We start from the raw sequence: 18930 nt of genomic DNA, 5'->3' as shown, positions 1-18930 counted from the left end.
AGTAGCCCACTCTTATGGCCCAGCCTGCTCTCGTGGCCCAGCCTGCTCCCGTGGCTTTCCAAGCAGCCAAAGTCGGCCCAAGACTATCTCAACCATCCGGACCTACCATCGAGCCGGGGGCATTCTCACCACATTTTTTCACAGACTTGACATTTTCCAACTCAAATCTCGTGCACAGAGTCTACCACCCTTCCACTGCCCAAAAAGGCGCATTCCTTCCAAGCTCTTCCAATCCAAATGGCGAACAACACTTGTCTCGACAAGTCATAGAGTTGACGAGCGCCCTTGCACAACAGACAACCTTGGTGAATCAACTTTTGCAATGCATCGAGATCCAACGTGCCCCAGAGGAGTTATCCCGAAGTAGGACAAGAGCAGACGAACCTTTCCAGCAGCGTCCCGGCAAACAGCCACTCAACCAGCCACGAGCCAAACGTTCGGGCAGTGTACATTTTCGATTGGGCCCCCGAGATAGCGTATACTCCCGTCTTAGATCGCGGAGGAGCGTGCACTCTAGACTAAGCCCACGGATGAGCATACATTCACGGTTGGGGTCACACTCCAATAGTCAACTTGAGCAACCTTTCTGGCAAAGTGTTCATTCACGGCTAAGCCTGCAAAGAGCATCCTCCACCTCACATCAGAGTAGGTAGCATGACGGACGGAGAGAAGCAGTCACTCAATCCAGCTCAAGTTCAACCAGCAGCTTGCGAAAAACTCGCTCACCTACTAGGAACGCACCACATGCACTGCATCTGCGGCATAGACAAGCCAAACACATGGAAGAGAAGCCTAGACCAGCAAGTCATGGCTGGGGGCAGCCGAGTGCTCCGTTACCCCAATAAAGGCAAATTCAGGAAGAAGTAGAGAGACTATTGACTAAGCGATTGCATGATTTCCAGCGCAACAAGGTCACCGACGAGGCACTACGACGGAACATGACCAACATAAGCAGGTCACCCTTCACGGACGAGATCGAGCAAGCAGAGCCTCCACGCGAGTTCAGCATGCCACATTTCGCATCTTTCAAAGGGGATGAAGATCCGGAGAGACACTTAAAGCGCTACCGAATCGCAATGATCCTTTATCGAAACAATGATGATCTTATGTGCAAGATATTCGCCACCACTTTACAAGGCGAAGTGCAAGATTGGTTCTACACCCTGCCACCACAATCCATCCGGAATTTTGACGAACTTTCTTTGGTTTTCACCAAAGAATATTCATCCTATCGCTCGATCAAAAAAAAGTCCGACCATTTGTTCGACGTTAAGAAAAACCCAAAAGAGTCGCTTCGCAACTATGTGAGGAGGTTCAAAGCATAGAAGGCAAAAATAGTCGGATGTAACGACTCGATAGCTAGAGCAGCCTTCCAAAAAGAACTTCCAGCAGACCACCCACTATTCAGAAAACTGATAATGAAAGAAGATCTAACTCTGGCAGAGAAGCATGCACTTTGGGACGAGGATCGCCAATGCACATTCAAAAACTTGAAGAAATACCCGACGTCACATCCCTACTATCCAAACCGGAAGCAGTAGAGGACTTATTCACATGTTTGACGGTATCTAGAGCAGCAATAAGCTCTATCATCATGCAAGAAAAGCTGGGGGCCTGACTACCTGTATTCTACAGTTTAAAAGCTCTCTTCGATGCTATTAGAAATTCAAAAGTTAACTTTGGCAATATTTGTTGTAACCTGAAAGCTCTTCTCGCACGCAGTCATCATCATGACACATTATTCCGTTGAATCCAGACGCACAACAATAAAGGCGTAGACCTTGGCGGATGCAAAGTTTTCTGACGAACGCAACAACTCAGCCCAAAAGACACGCCAAGGGCAGACGAACACTGGAAGGAACACTCATAAGCAAGTTTTATCCTCGTCGCCCTAGAAGATTCTACATAAGAGCAACATGTACCGGCAGTTGAACACTACCTCCTGCTGCGTGTCACATGACCCTAGCCGACCCTTGCTCCATTATTCAGCTCTAGAGTGGCCCAATACCGGCAGTTGAGCATCTCCTGCCACATGTAACATGGCCCTAGTTCCATGGCTCCCTACCGCACCTTCACACCTAGCCTTGACAATGTAACAGAGCGGCCCAATGACGCCCCGAAGGTAGTTGAGCACACTTCAGCCGCGCTTGCTCCACCCGATGGAGACTTCTGGCATTTGCATGTCAACAGTGCATCCAACTACAAAGGTTCAGAGCAGACGTGGTCCTTGTCACCCCAGGCGGTTCGATGCCCGAGTAGGCGATCATTCTAGGTTTCAAAGCATCTAACAAGGAAGCAGAGTATGAAGCCCCACTAGCAGGCCTTCGAATGACAAAAGACTTGACGGTGAAAAATCTTTCAATTCATTCCGATTCCCAGCTAATCACTAGCCAGATTACTAGGGGCAAAGGCATGATGAACGTGGCAACCGACTACTTCACCAAATAGGTAGAAGCAGAGCCCATGACGACCACGATTCATACGGACATAGAGCGCTTTATATGGAGGAACATCATTTACTGATTTGGCATCCCTTAATCCATCGTCACCAACAACAGCCCGCAAATCGTGGGCAAAGATTTGGCAAAGTTCTTCCAAAAATATGGCATCAAGCAGCACATGTCTACGCCAAGATATTCTCAAGGCAATAAGCATGCCAAAGTATCCACCAAGATGATCTTCGACTGCCACAAGAAATCCCCCACCAGTAAGAAAAGAAAATGGCCAGACGAACCCCTGGATGTCTATGGGCATATCGCACCACCAAAAGACGAGTAACCGAAAAGAGATGGCCACAAGCTTAAATCTAACAGAGGAAAAGTACGAGTAGACTATCACCCGCATCACAGCTTACCAGCAGTAGTTCATTTCCAGCTACAACAAAAGGGCCAAGATTTGGCAGTTCCAGCCCAAAGATCTACTCCTAAGAAGAGCCTTCATCATTGCCCACAAAGAAGGCTCCAAAAAGATGGATCTCATCTGGGAAGGTCCGTACAAAATCAGTAGAATAGGCGGTAAGAGTAATTACACCCTCGCCACCATGAATCGATAAAAAGATCGAAAAGTAGTGGAGCACCTACAATCTGAAGAAATACCATGTGTGACCTTCCATTACATCAAAGCCTAAAGACTCAAGAAGCTCAACGGGCACCACCTCACAAGTCGATGACTATCTAGTTGTTATGCAGTTCCTACCTTACAGCTAAGTTCTCGTTTATTTCACTCGTTTTTCAATGAGGAATTCAGAATTAATCACAATTTGGCTCGACTGCATGCTTACAACAACTGATCACTCCGACACTTCAAAAGAAGACAGCGTCCTTCTTAGGGACCCATAGCAGGAATTGCGCCCCTCGAGAGACCAACCATGCTCTCCAGTGCGAGAGGGTAAACTAATTGCTCTCCAGTGCGAGAGGGTAAACCAATTTCCCTACACCCATATGGGTCAGCTCTCCAAGACGAGAGGATAAACTTTACACTCCGAATATCCAGACGTGGATGAGCCTGGCTACCCTAGTATAACTAGATGCATGATGGCTTGCGCCAGGATTCCTAGAATTAGCCACAATGGTCTTTTTCAAGGCTTAGCTAACTAAAGGATTTTGGGTCTCTCGGCCTAATCCGCGGGGAACTGGGCCCTAGAGACGGAGGGGGCACATTACGCAATACGCCCTATAGACCATGCCTTGGAATCCTAAAGCTACTACCGAGTGCACTAAGGTAGCCTACGGATTCCGGAAGACTGCCTATGGCTTGCCTTTTTAGCAGTAAAGCACTCTAGACTTATACAACCACACATTCTTGTGAAAGGTTAAACAAGCTGGCGTGCATATACAAAGTTTTATCCACTGCCGACATGCTACGTAGTCAATAAGCTTCACCTCTACCAAGTGCGGAACAACCTACACCAAGTTCTAAAGTGTTGTGATACTTACTACACAACCTACGGAATTGAAGAAAGTCAAGTTAACAGCCTAGTGGTTATGCGGACTTGTCTGCTTCTGTAAGTAAGGTATCCGGCTGCCAACCCTATGGCTAACAACTTTGCAAAGTTCTACACCAACAGCTACGACTGCATAGGCTATGCGGGCTTGTCTGCTTATAAAAAGTAGCATGCCTGCCACTGGTATATCAAGTCTAAAGGTTAGGGCATGAACAAAAGAAGCGAAGATGAAGAAATGTGAAGGAAAACATGTTTATAAACAACTAGCAAAGGCCGAAGGAGTTCAAGCAAAACGAGAGCTACAAGAAAAAACAAATAAAATCTTAAAGGCTACCTAGAAGGCTATAGCAGCTTGGACATCTCACGACTACTCGGTCGCCATACCTTCAGCAGCTGCGACGCTCTTAGCAGCGGTATCATCCGGCGCTTCACCCTCGGCTGCCCCAGCCTGGGCACTAACTTCTCCAACTACTTCACCAATAGAAGCCTCAAAAGTAAAATCAAGCAAGTCTTCCGAAGATATAGAGAAGGTCTTGAAACCCCGAGCCCAACCTTTTCACCTTTCAGCTGCTCATCCTCCTCGAGCAGACCAACATGGATGCTCTGCAGCTCATCCACTTCCTTATTCAGACTTTTGTTGATCTTCAGTACACCTTGAAGTTCCAACACTTGGGGTTCAAGCTTATCGATGATTCTCTTGAAGTGGATCACTTGATTATAAGCAGCAATCAACTTTTCATCCTTTGCATAAGCAGCGAAACGAAGCTAAAAAACTGCATACTCAAGATCTTGAATCTGAGGTATGTAACATCCAATCTCCTTCTCTACACTTTCATGCTTAACTTGGATCGCGTCAAGCCTAGTCTTCAAGTTAACGATCTTTTGGCGAGCGGTCTCAAGCTGCAAAGAAGTAGGGGCAAAAATATTAGACCCCTTCAAAGCAATGAGCTCAGAATCTGCCATAGTATTTGCCGTCTCCTTAGCAGCCTTGCTATATCTGCATCATGGCAAGCAGAGCAGTCCTTCTATATTGGGTCGTATGCTTCGTAAACGAGCTTGGGCAAACAACCTTTCTGATGCCATCAACAAACTTGGCACAAATGTCCATGTTTTCAAAAGATCTGGTTTCAAAAGCACATAAATCTCAGCAGCCTCCCCAGAAACAGGCTTAGTGGATTTCTCACAGCTGCCTACGCGAGCAGTCTTCTCATTCCCAGCAGGCGAATTAGTCTCAGCAGCATAAGGAATGGGCCTTAGCGCCACTTCAGCAGCAGAGTCCACCTTATCGCTTTTCATAATAGCAAGCCTCTCCAAAGGTGAACCGGACTTAGCTCCCAACAAACGTCTTGGTACAAAATTAAGCACTAGGGGCATGACAGGACCTTTATGCCGAACAATCCTATCAGCAATCATACTAGCCATTCTTAACATGGCAGACGCCACATGCTCAGATCTAGCAGCCTCATTTTTCGTCCCCTTGGAAAAAGTCAAGTCAATCACAAGCCTGGAGGCAGTCAGCGAGCCCGCGCGAGCAGCGAAAGAAGTCTTTCATTTTTTCTCAACCGACATCTCTTAAGCAGGCAAGGAAGATCCCTTTTCCCACATTCACTTACAGTAGGATCCACAACAGTGATTGGACGAGCCAATGCATCCGCCTTGATCCTATTCACCTCTTCTTTTGGGAGCAGCCCACGTTTCTCCTGACGAAGAGAGTTAAAGTAGCCAACGTCATTCGTGGTACCCAGCAGAGGAGTTCAACCCAACATTCCAACAGCTCATGAGGCTCGCAACCTCTTCATTTCTCTCAATCACATGCCTAGCTCGCGTCATGTCCAAAAGCCTAAAAGGACATGAGCCATGTGACTCGCCTAGCACAGCGCCACAATCCGTGGCCCCAGCCATACAAGCTGCCCTTAGTTCTAGCCAAGTCGAGCAACTTAAAGCAGTGGTCCCTGCCACAATACCTCATCGACCCATGCCGAGACGACTCCTGGCCCATGCCAGCCGACATGCTGCACCACCCTGACGGCTGCTCCACGGTAGCACCATCCAAGAACAAGACAAGGAAAATTAATTTTTTCTTACATTGGTGCGGCACGAAGAAGATGAAGAAAGCAATGAAAGACGGTCCTTTGCACAGGCAAGATGTAGAAGATTGCTAGAGGAGGGGGAACAAATATCCTCTAAGCTATCTCTCTCTTGTAAGGTAGAATAAATCTCTCTCCAAAGTTGATTTAATAACCCACTTAAGGTGGACTTAAATAGGCTTTGAGAGAAATTTATTTCCCTTTCCTAGAAGGATCTAATTTCCTATTAAAGAGAGAATCAACATCAAAATAGGAAGCAGTCTTAAGTTTCCTAAAGCAAGAAGATCTCTACACCTGCTGCCATTTCTTGCGAGCAGCCCAACAGGTGTGGGGGCATTTGTGGAGCCAAAAATAATCACAAGGCGACACGTGAATTCTTGGGTAAAAGAGGACAAAATTACCCTTAAGGCATACTGGGATTCCTACGCGCGAGCAGCGGGCAATCATCCCTAAACCAAGTCAAAAGTGCCCAAAATAGGTATCAATTTAAAACCTATTTCATTCCATATATTTCTTACCTCTTTTTCCCTCTTTTAGCTAATCAATTAGCTATTTATTTTATTCTTTCCATAACTTCTAAAACCTTCCTTCTAAAAATCATGATAAATGGCCAATTAAGGGGTTAATTGCCTATTTAATCCCTTAAATTGTCAATTAAGTGATCCCTTTGACCCATAAAACACCACATGGTGACCCATAAAACACCACATGGCCGGCCATCCTCCATGTTTTCTACCTTTTCTACCATATTTTCTCTTTTTAATTACCCTAATTAAACCTAAATTTAACCCAAAACCCCTAGCTAGGCCGGCCACCTCCTATCCCTATATATAGGCTCCCATTTCCACCAAAAAGCAAGTCCAACACTTTGGCAAAAATCCCAAAATTCTCTAAACACTCTTTCTCTCTAAATTCTAACTTTGGCATCGAAGGTTCTCCGGCCAAAGCCCCCCCCATTCATCGTGGGCGCGTGAGGCTCTTGGCCTTAACCTAAGGTGTTAATTGTTTTGTAGGTGCAAAATTGTCCAAGATCAAGGAGGAAGAAATTTGCATCCACATATATTATTTGCAAGGATTATAATTTCAAAAGAAACAGATGTAGGAACGCATTTTGACGCCATTTTTTCGGGAAATGCATAGAGCTCTGGCTCGTGTGTTCACACCACCACCTCCCGTGGATTTGTCTTTAGTGGCTTGGTTGCCTTCAATGGCTTTGTTGCTGGTGGGTTATCTCTCACTAGCTTCCTTCGGTTTGTGGTTGTCGTTCCAATCTTTGTGATGCTCGATGGAAGTTGTTGGAGTCGTCTTTTCCTTCAATTTTGCGGATTTGGTTGGTTGGACCTATGGCATCTAGTTGGAGGTCTGCGGCAAAATCTCGACGGTACTTTGGCGGCGGCGGTTCTTGCAGGAATGTAGGGTTTTTTGTTTTTGTTTTTTTTGTTTGGTTTATATGTTTCTGGCCCAAAACTTTTGTTTTGGGTTTCGGTTAGGGGTCTACATCTATTTTGTGTTTTTATTGTGATCGAACCTCTTTCTCTGTAATTACGGTGTGTTGGTAATATTATCTTTACCTTTATGTCAAAAAAAATAAATGAAAATGGCGGATTTCTACTTGCCGGTAGTTGTTATGTCTCAAAACAAATGAGAAATAGTGTTTAATTCTAGAAATAGTGTAGTATCGTGTTCAATTTCGGAAATAGTGTAGTACTTATGTTTAGTTTCATAAATAACTAGTGTTCAGTTTCAGAAATTATGTAGTACCGTTAAGTTTGAGAAATAGTGTAATGCCGTTCAATTTCAGAAATAGTGTGTGATAGACATGCGGGATCACATGCGTCAGATTTTTATTGCTTTTTTCTATTTTATTATATTAAACCTTTGTTATTTTCATTAAAATTTCACTCATGTTCATTAAAGTTTGTCATTTTCATTAAATAAAATTATATGATGATTTTTTTGTTAAAATAAACTTATCCCAAGCCCTTGTTATTAAAACTCACAATTTTCAATTCACTCTTTTCATTGACTTAAAAGTGAATGGGTTACTTGTATTCTTCTCCACTTGTAAATGAAATGTCTTAAGTTTGATTTTCCGCAAAGTCAAATTTGAATTAGGTAAATAATATTGTTTGTTTAGAAAAAAAAAATGTAAAAAAAAGGTGAATGGGCAAACATTGAATTGTCGAAATAAATCGAGGGCATAATGGCTAATAACTGTTAAGAAAGTTCCAAGTTTTCAACTTTTTAGGGTTTTAGCAGTAATCAACCAGCAGCTGCAAAAATGGGGAGCGGGAAGGCGAAGAAGCCATCGAAGCTGTCTCACAGAAACAACAAGGGCAATCCGCTTGGCCCTAAGACAAAGAAGAGGAAGAAGGAGAAGAAGCAACGGCTCAGCAATGGCGGCAGCAATGAAAACCCAATTGACGAGAAAGCGAGCAATCAAAGCAACCAAAACAGCGACGGTTTAAGAGACGGTGAGGTACAACCGGCGTCAGTGTCGGCGCAGCTCAGATTCTTTCTGGACAAGTTTCAGTCTGCCAACGGCGTTAGCTTTCTTACCTCGAGTTGGAGTCCTTCAATGGTACCTTTTAGTTTATTAATTTGTCTTAGTTTATTTTCTCTTTTTTTTTTAATCTATTTTTTTGAGATGAAACATTGTAAATACTCACTTTTCTGGGAATTTTTCCAACTAAAAATAGCAAGCAGAGGACAGGATATAGTTTTTGTGAGGTATTAAGATTCAACTATGACAAAATTCAAGGCTAAGACAGAACTTCAACATATTAAGCAATCTCCAACCGAAGGAGGGCCAGAGCTCCCTTTAGTCCTACAGCCCTCCAAAAAATTATATTTTAATGAACATTGTCATGCTATATTTCATACCATCTTCAACCAAGGGAGCAAAGAGTCATAGGTCAAACATAGCATTGTGACAAAAAATTATCTCCAATCGAGAGGGCCAAAGGACCATAGCTCAAACATAATTTATTATTTCAATTTAAATACTACAACTTAAATTTAAAAATTTATCATTTTTTTCAAATTTTGTCCCAAAAAATAAAAAAACTTCAAATCCAACGGCTACTGGCATCATGTTGACATAAGTAGCCGTTGGCATTTGAAATTTGGGTTGGCCCGGGGCTAGCTGGCTGGCTCATTTGGGCCAGTGGGTTGGCCTGATTTGGTGCTTTTGGCCTGGTGGGGCCCACGAGCCCTTTGGCCTAGCCCTCGGTTGGAGACGGTTTTGTTGTCATTTAAGATTATTTTTGACCCTATAACCCTCTGGCCGGATCAGTTGGAGATTGCCTTAGTGTGATTGGTTGAAGCTATGTTTCGAAATTCAGTCAAACTAGTTCAGTATTGATGTTGAATTTATGTTCAGCTTTATTTATTTTTTTATATGTGGAGTTAATGAATTACTTGTGCACAATGTGAAAATGCCGCCGTCTGAGGAACGAACTGAAATTTATTCGTCTACTTTTGCAGATAAGTGTTTTCTGGATCAGTCTGAAAGCTTGGATCAAGATGTCAGCATCTGGGGGAAACATGTGAAGGAAGCTTTTGGTCCATCATGGAAACAAGAAGTTTGTGAAAAGGATCTCGTGGATGGAAAAATTGATCCAGGGAGTCCAGCAATTCTTATTATTAGTACATCTGCGTTGAGAGCATTAGAACTTCTAAGGTTAAATACGTTAGTTTCCTTTCTTATTGTACCATAACATGAACCATTTGCAAATTTGATAATGCCAAACTTAAGTTTGAATTTCATAAAAAATGTCTCAGTAGCACCAGAGACTTTGACCCCTTTGTTACATGCATATCACTGAACCTTTATTCTGTTCCTATAGGGGCTTCCGGTTGTTGACTAATGAATGTCGTGCAGCAAAGCTGTTCTCTAAGCATATGAAGGTTGAAGAACAGGTAGTTTCTCGGAATCTTTAAAATTCCCTAGTTAATGGCGCATTTATTACTATTTGTTACCCCACAGTTGTTTCTGCATGTTCTACTATTTGCTAGGCTTACTAGCATCTGTTTGGTTACAGTTCAATATGTTGAGCGTACCCATGTCGTATATGGTATCAAGAATTGTTACTTGACATGGGAGTCTGGGAAATCTATTGCCCTTCCCCTTCAATTTTTAGTGTCTGTGTTAGATGGTCTACAAATTTAAAACTTAAAAAATATAATGAGAGATGGGATTGAAACCCGTGGACTGTGCGGCATCCGAGTTATAGTCACTGTAAACTTTCACCAGGTTCATTGGGGGTCCTTTTGGTAGAAACCTGTAACATAATGTTACATTACCAATTTATTTTTTTGACAATTTCTATTCCTGTTATTTTAGGACTGTAACCAGGTCTATTTCATCTCTCTGTTAGCCTATCAGCTTTGTTTTTGAGGATATATATTACGTTCTATTTCATCCCCCGTATGATTTTATGCATCCGAGTTATAGTCACTGTAAACTTTCACCAGGTTCATTGGGGGTCCTTTTGGTAGAAACCTGTAACATAATGTTACATTACCAATTTATTTTTTTGACAATTTCTATTCCTGTTATTTTAGGACTGTAACCAGGTCTATTTCATCTCTCTGTTAGCCTATCAGCTTTGTTTTTGAGGATATATATTACGTTCTATTTCATCCCCCCGTATGATTTTATGCATCCGAGTTATAGTCACTGTAAACTTTCACCAGGTTCATTGGGGGTCCTTTTGGTAGAAACCTGTAACATAATGTTACATTACCAATTTATTTTTTTGACAATTTCTATTCCTGTTATTTTAGGACTGTAACCAGGTCTATTTCATCTCTCTGTTAGCCTATCAGCTTTGTTTTTGAGGATATATATTACGTTCTATTTCATCCCCCGTATGATTTTATGCATCCGAGTTATAGTCACTGTAAACTTTCACCAGGTTCATTGGGGGTCCTTTTGGTAGAAACCTGTAACATAATGTTACATTACCAATTTATTTTTTTGACAATTTCTATTCCTGTTATTTTAGGACTGTAACCAGGTCTATTTCATCTCTCTGTTAGCCTATCAGCTTTGTTTTTGAGGATATATATTACGTTCTATTTCATCCCCCGTATGATTTTATGCATCCGAGTTATAGTCACTGTAAACTTTCACCAGGTTCATTGGGGGTCCTTTTGGTAGAAACCTGTAACATAATGTTACATTACCAATTTATTTTTTTGACAATTTCTATTCCTGTTATTTTAGGACTGTAACCAGGTCTATTTCATCTCTCTGTTAGCCTATCAGCTTTGTTTTTGAGGATATATATTACGTTCTATTTCATCCCCCGTATGATTTTATGCATCCGAGTTATAGTCACTGTAAACTTTCACCAGGTTCATTGGGGGTCCTTTTGGTAGAAACCTGTAACATAATGTTACATTACCAATTTATTTTTTTGACAATTTCTATTCCTGTTATTTTAGGACTGTAACCAGGTCTATTTCATCTCTCTGTTAGCCTATCAGCTTTGTTTTTGAGGATATATATTACGTTCTATTTCATCCCCCGTATGATTTTATGCATCCGAGTTATAGTCACTGTAAACTTTCACCAGGTTCATTGGGGGTCCTTTTGGTAGAAACCTGTAACATAATGTTACATTACCAATTTATTTTTTTGACAATTTCTATTCCTGTTATTTTAGGACTGTAACCAGGTCTATTTCATCTCTCTGTTAGCCTATCAGCTTTGTTTTTGAGGATATATATTACGTTCTATTTCATCCCCCCGTATGATTTTATGCATCCGAGTTATAGTCACTGTAAACTTTCACCACGTTCATTGTGGGTCTTTTTGGTAAAGGGGAAAAGTTGAGAAAGTTTAGGTCGAATGTCTGCTTTATTTACGCCTCATGGTTCGTCTCCCCTGGGATTCATATGACGGGGTGGAGCGGCAAACCTTCCTTAAGGTTTATACATTATTTCTCAGGAAATTCTTTTGCAAACATAAATTCATCTGAAATCCATAATACCGAACTAATGATAGTCTTTGAAAAATCTTCACCCTCACATTTTCCTTTTCTCCAAGTTCCCTGGCCAGAGTGGGCAGTGATGGTTCAAAAATCAGAGAGAAGAATCTTGATATGTTCTTTTCGATTTCTCGTCTTTGTGCTCTATTTTGAATAGAAAATCTTTTAACTTTATACACTCCACATGCCTCGCATTGATTTTATTTGGCAGAGATGAATTCTGGGACTTGTACCAGAACTACTTCCATGATCGACTACAACAAGGTTTCCTTGCGTCTCGGTCTTTATGGTCCATGAATATCTGGGAAAGAGCTTAAGGGGAAAAAGATGGGCCCGACGGAATAACAAATTTTGGTCCATTTTTAGTGCAAACTAGCTATCCTGCCCACGCGTTGCTGCGGTGTTACATTGTTGTATACCGTTTTTTCGCATAATGGGCAGAGCATGCATCTATTTTGTTCACATAACGAAAAATCTTAGGGAAGAATTAAGCACATAAATACATATTAGGTTTTTAAATTGGCTTTATTCTTTACATTTCTATTTTAATGTAGCAGGAAAGAAATTGTAATAGATTGCCTAGAAAAGTAAACATTGTTTTGCAGGCATCAATACGACTGGAAATGTAACAGCTGAATAAATAGTGATATAATGTTCCTTCTTTAAATCTGCATATACTAACTAAAATAAACAAATATGCAAGAATATACTGCATCTGTGATCGATAACGTAAAATTCATGATTAGCATTCCAAGTCTTGTAAATTAGCTTTCAAAGCCTTCTAAACACCAAACCACCTGTCTAGATGCAATTACCTATTCTCTCCCATAATTTTTACAAATCAAACAGGTCCATCAAATAAATTTACTCGCCTCTTGGACAGATTTTTTTGGGTTGAATCTAAAAACAACATAGCTGCAAAAAGGGCTGAAAACTTCTGCAGTTTGGCATTCACTTCAAAGGAAAACCGATCAAAAGACAATCATGGACTTGATAATCACATATGGGGTCATAAGGTAAAAAAATTCACTCAAGTTTCAGTGAGTAGTGAGTAAAACTAAGCAATGATGCAGGAAATCAATTAGAAGGTTGAGATACACAAAAAAGTAAATTAATTGAGTAACAAAATCGGAGTCATTCCCCTAATTTTAACCAACATCGAAATATCCAAATTTGCACAGAAAATTCATTTCCAAATGCGAATTTACAGTTCCTAGAAATCAGAATATATTACAGAAAATAACAATGAACTTATGAAGCAGAGCAGGAGTGGGATTTACTTGGATGCTGATGTAGAGGTTTGGAGGGTGCTTTCCTGGTGGTGGCTTGTGTGACTTTGTGAGTGTTAGGGATAGTCTGTTGGTTGCTAGTTTGGAGTTGACGCATTATTCCGATGTGTAGGAATACTCTGTTTGTGTCTATTATCTTCACCTGCAGAAACAAAGAATTACCTGTCTGTTTTCTGAAAACCAAAACGAATCCAATATGCAATACCAGAATATTTGTCATGGGAGTATGAGAAGTCATTTTTCAATAGTACGTTGGAAAATTGGGCATCTCAACACATAAACAAAACAGGCAAAAGTTGTATCTGCAGACCGAACGCCAGAACAAAAGGCTCATAAGGAAAAACAAAAATTGTATACACTGAGAACGGATTACAGTAGTGGTCTATGCATAGGTATTTTGTAGAAGTGCTTGGGTCAAATTGTCAACAATCAATTGTTTCATTAGTAAATGTGGATTGGATGATTTGGGCAACGAAAGTAACAGAAAATTAACAACGCAAAATATTTGATACATTGAAAACTAAATAGCCGAACGGATTATATACGTTCAATAAACAGCTGTGGTTCTTGAAAGTGAAGAAGAACAAAACCAGAGAGCAATATTTAGCATCTGATTACGAAGATAAAATCTGCAGGATGCCAAAATGAGTGCTTAAACGTAAAATTTATCTGTAAATTAAAAACTGAAAAAGAAGAAGAATAAATGAAAAAAGAGGCACATCAAGAAAAGAGGTCTTACCACTGCGTGGTTGAACGCTAATCCAAAATGACTGCAGGTGGGAAACTATAACTACCACTGTGAAGATGCAGATGAGCATCGAAAACAGACAGCTCGCAAAAGGGTTATAAACAATATGTTTATACTAATAATTAAATTCATTATGTTTGTTCATTTACTATACTAATCCAACTTCTTCATGACCTATTTAATAGTTGTCTTGAAAGACAACCTGCCGGTGGCAAAATCAAACACAAAAACACAACAATGGTTTCTCTCTCTTCCCACTTTAGACCCTCATCTTCCCGTGACCCCATAACAGAATAACCCAAACTCTCTCTCTCTCTCTAACTTTCTGAAAACCTCTGGCAAGCAGCCATGGCTGATGTTGGCAATTAAGAGTAAATGACACGGTGATTAAGAAATACGATCTAAAAACCCCCGAAAGCCTCTTTGATTTCTCAATTTTTGACAAACCTGTGTCTAAATTTTGGATTTTCTCCTATGGTTCAAAAACTGAAATAGAGACCTTTCTCCCCACAGACGGCGACCCCTGCCAGAGTTTAAAATGCTAAAGTCCAGATCTTTCCAAACACAACCAAAAAAAAATACCCGTTTTGCAAAACTAACACAAAAATCTACAAATGAAGATAAAAATCCAAAGAAAATCACGCACCACTGAGTTGTCCAATGATAAGGTCCAGATCTTTCCAAACAGAACAAAAAAATACCCGTTTTGAAAGCTAACACAAAAATCTACAAATGAAGATAAAAATCCAAAGAAAATCACGCACCACAGAGTTGTCGAACGAAGCAAGCAGCTGCGAAGCGAGAAAATGACGGCTGAGAAGACGAAAACACAAAAGCGTGCCAAACGGAAGCACACGGTGGAGAACAAAAGAAAAAAGAAGGGGTAAATTATACTTTCATACCTAATGTTTGAGATCTATTTCAATTCATTACAACATCTTTAAAACATTTCACTTTCATACCTTAAGTATTATTTTATTTTAAAATAATACATCTGTTACATTTTTCATCCATTGATCCATTAAATGTTAACATGGCTGCCATATATATGCTACGTGGTCCAAATGTCTGTCACGTGGCAACTAAAATAATTTTTAAATTTTTTTTTTTAAACCTGAATTTTTTCAAAAAAAAAAAAAAATTTGAAACCCACATCTGCAAGAAGAAGAAGAAGAGGAAGGGAGAAAGAAAAAATAATAAAAAAATTGTCCCTCTCCCCTCCCGGGGCGCCCGGCTACCCTCCCCTTACCCCGACCCAGCTCCTTTCCTCCCTCTTCTTCTTCTGGCTCACGGGTGCGGGGGCGGGGGGGGGGGGGGAGTGGGAGCGGGTTGGACAAATTTTTTATTTTTTTTCTTTTCATCCTCCCTCTTCTTCTTCTTCTGGGTCGCTAGGGGGTGGGGGAGGGACAATTTTTTTTTCTTTTTCTTTCTTCCAGGAAATGACTGTAAGGAACTGACTGCCTGGAACCCATTACCTGATTACTTACCTGGCATTGCTCTCGAGTACTCATCTTCAACATCTTATGCTTCCAGGGAAGATACCGCATCTACCTGAGGAACAGATAGAGCAAGTGAGAAGGATACAAGGAAGCATGTGGAGACAAGCGTAACAGCACACGTGCCGATACATCCACTACTCTGTCAAAAGCAAAAGTATCCCATATCAGCAGGGTCGAACGTACTCTAGATTTGATGGACTTGTTTTGACCCTCAAATTCTTCAGTCGGCCTTATATTCTGGAGGAAACCAGAAAACCCTCCAGCCCAGTTCAAGAATAAGCCTGTGGAAAGTTACTTATTCAAAAGCAAAAGTATCCCATATCATCTCTTCTCATTTTTCTTCTCTTTATCCTTCATGCTGCCTGCAAGATAGGGAGAATGTGAACAATCAGCCGGAGCTCTGATTGCTTACCTTGTCTGTCACCTCTTTCAGCAGATCCCCTAGCTCGGCGACTTGGGGGACTCCTACTACATGGTTTGTATCGCGCTTGACCAAGCCTGAAAGTACAAGTAAGCTTCAAGTGAAATTGATACATTACCTTGTGCATCTCCACCAGTTACAGATACCACCCCTGGATGGAGGAAGAGTACTTCCAGAGAAGATGCCACATCTACATATGAGACAGATAAGGCAAGTCAAGACGATACCACACTTCGGTACTTAGAAGTTTCGTGGTTACGAGATCATTCTCCCACAATATTTCCTAATGTCATTTGTACTAAATCATTCACTTGTACTCACTAAAGGAGAGCTTGAACCTATGTACTTGTGTAAACCCTTCACAATTAATGAGAACTCCTCTATTCCGTGGACGTAGCCAATCTGGGTGAACCACGTACATCTTGTGTTTGCTTTCCTATCTCTATCCATCTATATACTTATCCACACTAATGACCGGAGCAATCTAGCGAAGATCACAAAAAGTGACCGTTTTCGCTACCTAGGATCTATCTTGCAAGAGAACGGAGAATTAGATGGAGATCTCAACCATAGAATACAAGCTGGATGGATGAAGTGTAAGAGTGCATCCGGCGTGTTGTGTGACCGTCGTAAGCCACTGAAGTTCAAGGGAAAATTTTATAGGACGGCAATAAGGCCAACGATGTTGTATGGCACAGAATGTTGGGCGGTGAAGCATCAACACGTACACAAAATGGGTGTAGCGGAGATGAGGATGCTTCGTGGGATGTATGGGCACACGAGAAATGATAAGATTGGGAATGAAGATATCCGAGGTAAAGTAGGAGTAGCCAAAATTGAAGGAAATATGAGAGAAAATCGGTTCCGGTGGTTTGGACATGTACAAAGAAGGCCTACTGACGCTCCGGTTCGAAAATGTGACTACGGGACAGAGGTTCAGGGCCGAAGGGGTAGAGGAAGACCTAGGAAAACTTTGGAAGAGACCCTAAGAAAAGACTTGAGTACTTGGATCTAACGGAGGACATGACACAAAACCGAGCGCAATGGCGTTCTAGGATTCATATAGCCGACCCCACTTAGTGGGAAAAGGCTTTGTTGTTGTTGTTTCTTCCTCCCTCTTCTTCTTCATCTTCTTGCAGATGTGGGTTTCATTTTTTTTTTTTGAGAAAATTTAGGTTTTTAAAAAAAAATTAAAAAATTATTTTATTTGCCACATGGCAGACATTTGGCAACCATGTGGCATATATGTAGCAGCCACATCAGCATTTAACAGATCAATGGATGAAAAATGTAACCGATGTATTATTTTGAAATAAAATAGTATTTAAGGTATGAAAGTGAAATAAATTCCCACCTTATCCCTGCAGGAACCACCAAAAACTACCATAAACCATAAAAAAGCCCAAGGGCAATTCGGCCAGCTGAAAACGGCCCACCCAGTGTGGGCAAAAGTGACATTCCAGTGTACAAAACTCAGACAGCAGCGCCAAAACCCCAAACAAAGCAAGGGCATTTCCGTCCGGACACTGGTGATCTACAGTGCCGGAGGAAACTCACGTTTAGTATATATGATTTTGAGTATCATCTTTTCACTGATATTCATTTGATAATATAATGCTGTTTTATGTCCACAATTGAATGTGAGTTTCCCTTTTTTGTTTTCTGGGTAAGAAAACAACACAACATACTCTTGAATGAAAACAAATATGTGCACGTGTGGGGGGTTAGACAAATTGGCCAAGGCAGTCAGCTTGCCCTCTTGGACTTGAGTTCAAAGTTTTGCAAATTATACTAGTTTAGAATATAACTCCGGTAAAAAATGTGGAAGGGAAACAGTCCTCAAGCCTCCCAAGGATGGTTAAATTGTCTCCAACAGAGGGGTGGGGAAAAAAAAAAGCAGCATTTGGGTCCAAATCATCTCCAAGGGATGTATTTTGGGGGCGAGAAAATAAGAATTTAGGGGTGGAGCATCACGTGAAATCCAAAAAAGTGGACATGAGCGTCAGTTCCATTGACTTGAGAGAGTCTTTGCGGTCAAGCTCACAACAATCCCATTTTTAATGGCCCAAATGCGTTAGTCATTGTCATCCATCAACTGGCGTGCCTCTTGAGTCATGATACAAAGAGGCGCGTTCCTAAACCCTATAGGCCTTTCCAATGACAAACTTTGTTGTGCAGCCCAGATTTCTTAACTGTTCCATTCCAGCAGTCGTTTTTGAAACTTTTTTCTTTTATACAGCCTAGGTTAACCAAACAAAAAAATTTACAAATTCAAGAAAATAAAATCATGTCATATTAATTTTTGTCATTTTAAAATTCCTTAGTAACTTTATATTTCTTCATCCAAACATAATGTAAAACTCCTCCAAAACTCTACAAATATCCATAAAAGAAATCAATTTTCTCATATTTCACTACCAAAATTTCTTCAATCATTCCCTTCTCCTTTCAAATTTAGCTTATATGGCAGACAAAGAGAGTGCTAGAAATGACAATTGGCTTCCTGGTGAATATGTCGCCTTATGCTTAGCTTGGGTGTAGATCGCCGAAGATGGTTCTGTTGGTCGCTTTCAAACAATTGATACAATGTGGGGGATATTTACAAAAAGTTTCTTGTAACAATTTGGGCACTGTTGGGCAAAACCTCAACTACAAGGAGGATGTTAAGTCTTGCTTCAAAACTGTAACGCCCCGCCCCAAATTAATCCTTTAATTCAAGAAATAATATTATTATTATTATCGATAGGCCCAAACTAAACTCTACTTTAATTATCAAATCCCAAATTACAAAACTTTATTCAAATTCCTTAATTCCTTCAACTAAACATAACCATAATTTTAATTTATAAGGCATATGCTTAGATTTTTTTTTTCTTTTCTCTAAATTCTCTTCACTTTAAAAACACTTCTTAACCAAAGGTTAATTCACAGTTATTTAACCTTACTT

The 18930-nt window shown here is 40.8% G+C and overlaps 1 protein-coding gene and 1 long non-coding RNA gene across 3 annotated transcripts; one reads left to right on the top strand and one right to left on the bottom strand.

The window, feature by feature from the left end:
• The first annotated feature begins 8245 nt into the window (after positions 1–8245).
• On the top strand, positions 8246–12693 carry LOC103444307 (uncharacterized). 2 transcript variants are annotated; one of them, XM_070810687.1, is made up of 4 exons: positions 8246–8611; positions 9517–9712; positions 9879–9951; positions 12238–12693. In XM_070810687.1, the coding sequence occupies exons 1-2, from the start codon at positions 8312–8314 to the stop codon at positions 9580–9582; spliced, it is 366 nt and encodes a 121-aa protein (XP_070666788.1). In that variant the 5' UTR covers positions 8246–8311; the 3' UTR covers positions 9583–9712; positions 9879–9951; positions 12238–12693. The 2 variants fall into 2 exon arrangements, with proteins under 2 accessions (XP_070666788.1, XP_070666787.1); XM_070810686.1 differs by having other exon boundaries at positions 9879–12693.
• A 428-nt stretch (positions 12694–13121) lies between these two features.
• LOC103443678 (uncharacterized) lies at positions 13122–14929 on the bottom strand. Its single transcript, XR_530539.4, has 2 exons — positions 14055–14929; positions 13122–13457 (listed from the first exon to the last, which is right to left on the bottom strand). It is a non-coding gene; the product is annotated as an uncharacterized lncRNA (long non-coding RNA).
• Positions 14930–18930: the final 4001 nt, after the last annotated feature.

The sequence above is a fragment of the Malus domestica genome, chromosome 13 (assembly GCF_042453785.1).
Source record: "Malus domestica chromosome 13, GDT2T_hap1".
Lineage (NCBI taxonomy): Eukaryota > Viridiplantae > Streptophyta > Magnoliopsida > Rosales > Rosaceae > Malus > Malus domestica.
This window is presented reverse-complemented; position numbering and strand designations above follow the sequence as displayed.

Excerpts from the sequence above, each read along its gene's own strand:
- LOC103444307 (XM_070810687.1), top strand. The coding sequence starts at position 8,312 with ATGGGGAGCGGGAAGGCGAAGAAGCCATCGAAGCTGTCTCACAGAAAC. Across the intron at positions 8,612-9,516 it reads CGAGTTGGAGTCCTTCAATG|ATAAGTGTTTTCTGGATCAG; the intron begins GTACCTTTTAGT and ends CTACTTTTGCAG.